Genomic DNA, 8,113 nt, shown 5'->3' with positions numbered 1-8,113 from the left:
GAAAACATTAGCAGTGATGAAGTTTGCTAGTTGGATAATGAAACATCTGCAAGAAAACCACCAAGCTCAGAGAGCACCAAGGACCCACAGTCCTCCTCCTTCTTCTCCTCTTCACAAACCCCATTCCTTTCTAGCACTGATGATGTTCCCTAGTTAGGTAATGAAATGTCTGCAAGAAAACCACGAAGCTCAGAGAGCACCAAGGACCCCACAAATATGGTATATATAGCCTCTGAATTTCAAAGCAGGAAATGCTCAAAATGGGCATCCGGATTCATTTTCGCAGACGCTGAAACTGCAGAACAAAAATATCCTTAGTCTAAATTGTCCCCTTCGTCCTTTTCAGATATCATTTATTCATTTATCTCAGCTACTTTGTGAGCCTCAACGTTTGAAGAACATATTTCCTCCTTTGATCTACGAGGGAAGAAATTAATGCTCAAGAGTAGTTTTTTATCTTTGCCCAAGGTCTATTTTTGTTTCGTTTCTTGCTCCGTCAACTGAAATCCAATCGGCTTTGATCTGGGATCCTTTCCAAATATCAAATTCCAATTAGGCCGTCTACAGTGCATGAGTTCTTCACCAACCGTGTTGATATAAGTTGCTGTTCCTTTGTCGAACAAGTGCGATGCTTTGTTGGGAGTGATTTCACGCAATTTCTTTCTCCAAGCCCTGGAGGAAATCTGGTTGTCCAATTCCTGCACTCCCTGAAGCCTAACAGTTAAGTTAATAAGATGTGTGCACGGAGCAAATAAGATTACCCAACTCCGAATGCGTGCATTCACACAGAACTCTCAGCTCCAAGAAGAAAGCTATTTAAAAAAAAGCTCTTGATAAAGAAGATAAAATACTGGTGGGTGTTTTAATTGGTGTGTATTCCTGAGATATTGTAAGTCTCTTTCCAACCTTGTAAGATTGTTGACTAGCACTGATGATGTTACCTAGTTGTGCATGGAAACGTCTGCAAGAAAATAATTATCCTTGGTCATCACCCATCATTGATGATGTTCCCTAGTTGGATCATGAAACATCTGCAAGAAAACAGCCAAGCTCAGAGAGCACCAAGGACCCCACAGTCTTCCTCCTCCTCCTCCTCCTCCTCCTCCTCCTCTTCCTCTCTGCAAACTCCACTCTCTTCTACCACTGATGATGTTTCCTGGTTAGGTAATAAAACGTCTGCAAGAAATCACCAAGCTCAGAGAGCACCAAGGACCCTTCAGAGTATTGACTTTCAGACTAGTGCTCAAGATAATATTATTTGGATTTATTTAGAGAGAGGAACCAGCTTTTTAGAGAAGAGGGTTTGGGCTAATAGTTCTTGATCCAGTGTTGCCAATGGATAGAAATGCTGAGAGAAACGAAATGAGACCAAGTCACATCCAGTGAGATCCACAGATGGCAAGCTCTGTTCTAGATCACTCTTCTAGATCAGGGGGTCATCAAACTTGGCCCTTTTATGACTTGTGGACTTCAACTCCCAGAATTCCTCAGCCAGCATGGGGGAACTATGGCCCCTTTATGACTTGCGGACTTCAACTCCCAGAATTCCTGAGCCAGCATGAGGGAACTATGGCCCCTTCATGACTTGTGGACTTCAACTGCCTGGCTGAGGGATTCTGGGAGTTGGTCCACAAGTCATAAAAGGGTCTGGTTTGAAGACCGCTGTTCTAGTTCATGTTCTACAGACGTTCTAATGATAATCCTGAGAACATCTCGGTCAAGAATTTCAAGCCAGGAAAAAGTAATCCAGATGACATGCCTCTAGTCTAGTGGAATAAGGAACTCTTGAACCCTGATTTTTTTTTCTTTTTTTAAGGCAAGAAACTTCTGGTAATCCAAGCCAGCCTGTAAGCTCCCACCCAAAAAGTAGCAGATGACAATTGGAAAAGCCAGATGTTCCACTCTTATAATAATTCATTTTATTCCGACGTTAACGGGTTGATTTTGATCAGTGGGTTTTCATGCAATGACCAAATAAGACAGACACTTGACAAAAGGACGGAATTCCAAATTCAATCCGGATTCTAAAATCAGCATGGGAAAAAATCTGAATTCTCCTTCCATATCCTAGACCAGTGGTGGCGAACCTATGGCACACGTGCCAGAGGCGGCACTTGGAGCCGTCTCTGTGGGCACACACGACGTCACCCCAGGCCTGCCTCCTCCCGCAGCCCCATCCTCACCAGCAGCAGGGCAGGGGGTGGGTGGGGACGGTGCAGGCAGGGCGGGAGGCAGAGCAGGGGGCGGTTTTGGGGCATTCAGTGTCTAAAAGGTTCGCCATCACTGTCCTAGACTGACTTTGTATTCAGGGGAACAATTCTATTGTTGTTGTTGTTGTTGTTAAATTGCAAAGTCGTGTCCGACCCATCGCGACCCCATGGACCACGTTCCTCCGGGTCTTCCTGTCCTCTACAATCTTCTGAAGTCCATTTAAGCTCATGCCTACTGCTTCAGTGACTCCATCCAGCCACCTCATTCTCTGTCGTCCCCTTCTTCTCTTGCCCTCCATCTTTCCCAGCATTAGGCTCTTCTCCAGTGAGTCCTTCCTTCTCATTAGGTGGCCAAAGTATTTGAGTTTCAGCTTCAGGATCTGGCCTTCTAAAGAGCAGTCGGGGTTGATCTCTTCTAGGACTGACCGGTTTGAACGCCTTGCAGTCCAAGGGACTCGCAGGAATCTTCTCCAGCACCAGAGTTCAAAGGACTCCATTCTTTGGCGCTCAGCCTTTCTTATGGTCCAACTTTCACAGCCATATATTGCAACTGGGAAAACCATGGCCTGGACTATATGCACTTTTGTTGCTAAAGCCTTGCGCGCCCCCCCCCCCATCACAAAAGTCTCGTTAGGGTACCAATCCTTGAAATAACAAGCAGGGGAAACTGAAAATTGAAGCTGCAAACAACTTGTATTATTAGAAGAGGAAATATTAGCCACAAACCTGTTTTGACTGGAGTCCCAGCTCCAGACATTCGCCCTCTAAATTTACAGCACTTTAATACAATACTTACTTTCTCCCACCCCAATTCTTAGCTTGGGTTTGGTTTCATTTGGCCTCGCTTTTTTTTTTTTAACAACGCCACAAACCCCTGTACAGATAAAAATCTTAAAACAGTTAAAATTCGACGCCTGATTCTTCTTCTTCTTCTTTTTGTACAATAGTTACAAATGCAGCCGAAGAAATCTATTGTTTACATTCTGTATACACACCGTTTTCTGCTCTGGAAATAAATCTTGACGTTCTTCTTTCACCTTTTCTATCGGGGAAGGAATCCAGGTCGAAGCAAGACGGGAAAACAAAGAGCCACGTTGAACTTTTTAAATAAGGTTACTAGCTTGGAAAGGAACTATTCACAAAAGGAGGGAAAGAGGACGCCTCGGTCCCTTTTCTTAAAACCAAAAGAGAAAAGAGAACGAAAGACTTAGGCAAAACTTTGGTCGCTGTTCTTCCGTCTGAATCCGTCAATCGTTTTAAATAGCAAAAACTCGGACCGGGAAACGTTTTTTTTTTTTAAAAAAAATTCTTCTTTTCCCAAACCGCTTGTCCTCTTGTCGTTGATCGCGTTTCCAATAAGCGCTTAAAAAATTCGGTTCTGGGTTTTCTGAGTAGCAATGAGAGGATTTCTGAGGGACATCTCCAACGCTTCCGTACAAAAATATATTATTCAAGCAGCTGCTTCTTTTAAAAAAATACAAGCAAATACCCACGGTGGCCTCAGAAAGGCTGAGCCGAACCCCATCCGTACTTCTCATTTGACTCGCCTCCATCGTTGCCCGACGCTCTTTTTCTTGTTGAACAATCGACCGGAAGCTAGGTCAACCCAGGAAAAAGGAAAACATCTCGTTCCTCCTGCATGAATCGCGGGAATCATCCAGTCTTCTCCCAAAGCACTGATCTGTTCAAGTTAGAAAGCTTGCCAGCTTTGGATTTGTCACGCTTTGTAGTTGTGCATGGGCGTGGTCAACGTCAACTGCCCGTTGGGTGCCACCTCGTTGCCGTCATCTTCTAACAGGCCGGAAATGTCCGCGTTGGGGATGCTGTCGTGGTAACTGCTGAAGCTAATGTTGTCCTCCTTCAGTTCGATGGTCCAAAAAGGAGCGTTCAACTTCCGGTTCTGATATTCACGGTACATGTAGACGGCGCCTACAAAGCCCATCAGCAACACCACCAGGATGATGATCACGGTGAGGATAATGATGTTGAACTGGGCCCAAGAGACCTCCCCCAACGTCAAGGTGCTGTTTTCAGAAGATGGACTTGGGAAAGCCGTCTCTACCGGGGTCTGCCCCGATGTGCTGTTCAAGACCACTGTAGGTGAGATGGTTGATGCACTGACCTTTGGAGCTGCAGGGATGAGCCTGGGGGCCAGAGTAGATTCTACATTTTTTTTTTAAGAAAACAAGTGAACGGTTATTAGGCAAGGCAGATAACCAGGCATTCAGCTCAGCCGTTCAACGGAGGATTCACGTTCAGGGATTGGGCCCAAGGTGCTTTTTCAAGAGGCACTGGACTTGTTTTTTCTTTGAAGACGTTTTGCTTCTCATCCAACAAGCTTCTTCAGCTCCAACTAGATGGTGGGGAATGGAAGGATTTATGTTCCTTGCAGAGCGCTGGTCATTTGCATTCTTTGAGAGAGTCGTTGAGGCCACTTGGAGGTTTACCGGTATCCTCAGGGTCACCTGAGTGATGCAAATGGGTGTGGAGCCCTCTTGGTTGCAGGATGTTTTCTGCCCTGTAGGTGGAGAAAGCGCCACATCCATTTGCACCACTCAGGTGACCCTGAGGGCACAGATAAACCACCAAGTGGCCTCAACGACTCTCTCAAAGAAGGCAAATGACCAGCTGTCTGCAAGGACTATAAATCCTTCCATTCCCCACCATCCAGTCAGAGATGAAGAAGCTTCTTAGATGAGAAGTGAAATGTTCTTCAAAGAAAAACAAGAAAGTCCAGTTGCCTCCTGAAAAAGCATCTTTGGGATAACCATGACCTGGGTGACTGAGAATCTCCATAGACATTCAAAACCTGGGTTCACAAATCCTTTTAAAGTAGAATACGGTTTTGTCTAAACCCCTCTTTTGTTTAGAATCGTACCCTTGTTGCTTATTCAACACACCCATCCAACTCCATGCAGGCGGTCCTCAGCTTACGACTACAAATGGGGGCCAGGATTCCCATTGGTAAGTGAGGGGATGCTTAAGGGAGCCAAGTTCCACTTTTACAACCTTTCTTTTCACGGCCGTTAAGTGAATCCAGGCGCCTGAAGTTTGATCCCACGACTTTGGACACGCTGGGATGGTCATAAGTGCAAGGATTAGTTGTTAAGTGGCTATTTTTCCTGTGTTGTTGTAGCTTTGAATGATGGCCAAATAGTCGTAAGCCAGGGACTTCCCTGTAGTAATTTAAGCACACTCCTAGAATGTGTGAATTCAATGGGAGAAGAAAAAAAAACCCCTACCTTCCTTGGTACAGTTCCCTCCTTCCAACAGTTTGACATATCCTTCTTGACACTTCTCACAATGAGGCCCAGTTGTGTGGTGGAGGCAACTGAGGCATTCCCCCGTATCTGCCCTGCAGACTCTTGGTGAAAGGGCTGGGTCCACGTTCCCATTGCACTGGCATTTGAGGCAGACGCTGTCCGAGCTGTAGTAGCCGTTGTCACATTGATTACAGAGAGGGCCGACGTAGCCAGGCCGGCACTGGTCACAGGTTGGGGTCTGCTGACCAGGCTCTGATTGGGGAAGAGGATGTTAGTTAGTTCAACAGCTCCAGGAGAGCTTTCCATGCTGGTTTCCATGATGAGGAAGGAAGAAGGAGAAGGAATGGAGGAAAAAAAGGAGGAAGGATGGAGGAAGGATGGATGGAAGAAGAAGAATGGAAGAAGAAAAGAGGAGGAGGAGGTGGAATGGAGGGGAAAAGGGAAGAATGGATGATGAAGAAGAATGGAAGAATGGAGGAAAAAAGTGGAGGAGGAGGAAGAATGGAGGGAAAAATAAGGAAGAATGGAGGAAGGATGGAGGAGGAGGAAGAATGGAAGAAGAAAGGAGGAAGAGGAGGAGGAATGGAGGAAAAGAGGGAAGAATGGAGGAGGAAGAAGAATGAAAGAAGGAAGGAGGAGGAATGGAGGAAAAAAGAAGAATGGAGGAGGAAGAATGGAAGAAGAAAGGAGGAGGAATGGAGGAAAAAATAAGGAAGAATGGAGGAGAAAGAATGGAAGAAGGAAGAAGAATGGAGGAAAAGAGAAGGAAGAATGGAGGAGGAGGAAGAATGGAAGAAGGAAGGAGAATGGAGGAAAAAAGAAGAATGGAGGAAGAGGAAGAATGGAAGAAGGAAGATAGAGGAGCAATGGAGGAAACAAGAAGAAAGAATGGAGGAGGAATGGAAGAAGAAAGGAGGAACGGAGAGAGAATGAAGGAAGAATGGAAGAGGAAAGGAGAAGGAGGGGTATAGAAGAAAGAAAAGGAGGAGTCAACCCAAAACTCCAAGACCAGATCTGAACATGAACTTGATGGGATAACTGACAAGAGAAGAATCCTAAGAAGGTCTCTGGACCAAAATGTTGTGAGGATATCCTGCTGGGTCTCAGCCACCCAATGGTGGCTGATCCTTCTCTACACAGCTGAGCTGGCCAGCCAGAAGAGGGAGATCTTTCTCCATCCAGGGTGAGCCACCCGATTGGTCAATGCAAGCAGAGCAAATGACCGGCAGAGGGAGATGAAGATCCAGCCATCGCACCACACAACAGCCTATCACCGTGTTGTTGAGGCTAAGGACTATTCTGCCCACAGAGTGGACACAGTAACTTGTCCACAAGACTTACTTCTCCCAGAGAGTACGAGTGACGTCTTAAATGTCTACAAGCTCAAACTAGATCAGCCTCAAAGCCCATCGTGGCCAGCACAGATCCCCACAGCTTCTCATCAGGTGCCAACCAGACAGGAGAAGACCTCTTCAAGCCCACCACCCTTCAAACCTTGTAAGAAAACCCCCTTACTTATTTGACAGCTGCCGCTGGAAAACTCCGTGGAGCAAGGGCAACGGAGACATTCGTGGAGCTGGGAGTGGTTGCGATAAAATTGCCCTTTGCAATTCTCACAGTGAGTGCCTTCGGTGTTTCCATGACAATTAAGGCAAGCGCCTACGTGCAAAAAAGAAGAAAGAAAAAAAAATACCAAACAAAATCTTAACAGAAATGATGCAGCAGTTTGGAGGTGAAGAGACATTCCATGGAAAGGAGCTGAAAATATCCGCCTCTGAATTCTTTATTTCAGAATCACCGAGATGGACCAAGGGACCTTGGAGGTCTTCTAGTCCAACCTCTTGCTCACGCAGGAAACCCTGTACCATTTCAGACTGACGGTTGTTTCCAATGCTTCTTAAAAACCTCCAGTGTTGGAGCACCCACAACTTCTGGAGGCAAGCTGTTCCACCAGTTAAATTATGGGTTTTTATCGTGATTTGGGTTGAGGTTCCTCAGGCTAAGACTCTCAGTCCTTCTCGCCAATCTAAGCTGCTTTAGGTTCCATCAGAGAATGGTGAGATGGACCTCTGATGACCAAAGGAAGGACAGTCCTGCCTTGAGCGAAGCCTTCTCCTCCTGTATGATCTGAGCTAGATTTTGCCATGTGGTTGTTCCTCCTGGAAAACCCTGCTCCTTAGGGAGCACCCCCCCCATACACACAAAACGGCCCCACGGCACCCCCGTTTTACCTGTCAAAGGATCACACTGCAAAGAATGATTGTTGCACTGGCATGGTTGGCACGTGGTCCCGTTGAACTTGGAAAATCCTTCCTGGCACTGGAGGCATTTGATCCCCGTGGCTCCAGCTTTGCACTGGCATCTCCCAAGGCTGTTTGGAAACAAAGAAGCAGAGATCGCACTCAAAGGCATTGTGGAGGGTCCTCCGAAAGCAGCGTTGTTGCAACTAATGAAATCTGGGGTGAAGGAAGAGGGTGGGGAATGGAGTCTTCTCAGTGCCATTGACACCCAGAAGGGCCGGGCTACAACTCCCCCCAAATGGCCAAGCAGCATGATCAGTTGTATTCCGTTGAGGAGGACTGGTGGGTACATTGTGGGGAGACGTGAATTGCCATGTGACAGGTAGATAATGATAGGTAG

General features: G+C 46.3%; 1 protein-coding gene across 1 annotated transcript in view; it reads right to left on the bottom strand.

The window, feature by feature from the left end:
* Nucleotides 1–2,884: 2,884 nt before the first annotated feature.
* MEGF9 (multiple EGF like domains 9) overlaps nucleotides 2,885–8,113 on the bottom strand; it is a 33,537-nt gene continuing 28,308 nt past the window's right edge. Inside the window, exons 3-6 of the mRNA XM_039321472.1 lie at nucleotides 7,705–7,844; nucleotides 6,989–7,132; nucleotides 5,453–5,725; nucleotides 2,885–4,373 (exon numbers count right to left, since the gene is read on the bottom strand). Of these exons, the coding sequence (XP_039177406.1) occupies nucleotides 3,928–4,373; nucleotides 5,453–5,725; nucleotides 6,989–7,132; nucleotides 7,705–7,844 (1,003 nt within the window). The 3' untranslated portion in view covers nucleotides 2,885–3,927. The remainder of the gene's footprint in view (nucleotides 4,374–5,452; nucleotides 5,726–6,988; nucleotides 7,133–7,704; nucleotides 7,845–8,113) is intronic.

Source organism: Crotalus tigris, unplaced genomic scaffold (assembly GCF_016545835.1).
Source record: "Crotalus tigris isolate CLP2741 ecotype Arizona unplaced genomic scaffold, ASM1654583v1 scf7180000023746.1698619, whole genome shotgun sequence".
NCBI lineage: Eukaryota > Metazoa > Chordata > Lepidosauria > Squamata > Viperidae > Crotalus > Crotalus tigris.
Note: the sequence above shows the minus strand (reverse complement) of the source record. Positions and strands in the feature narration are given on the sequence as shown.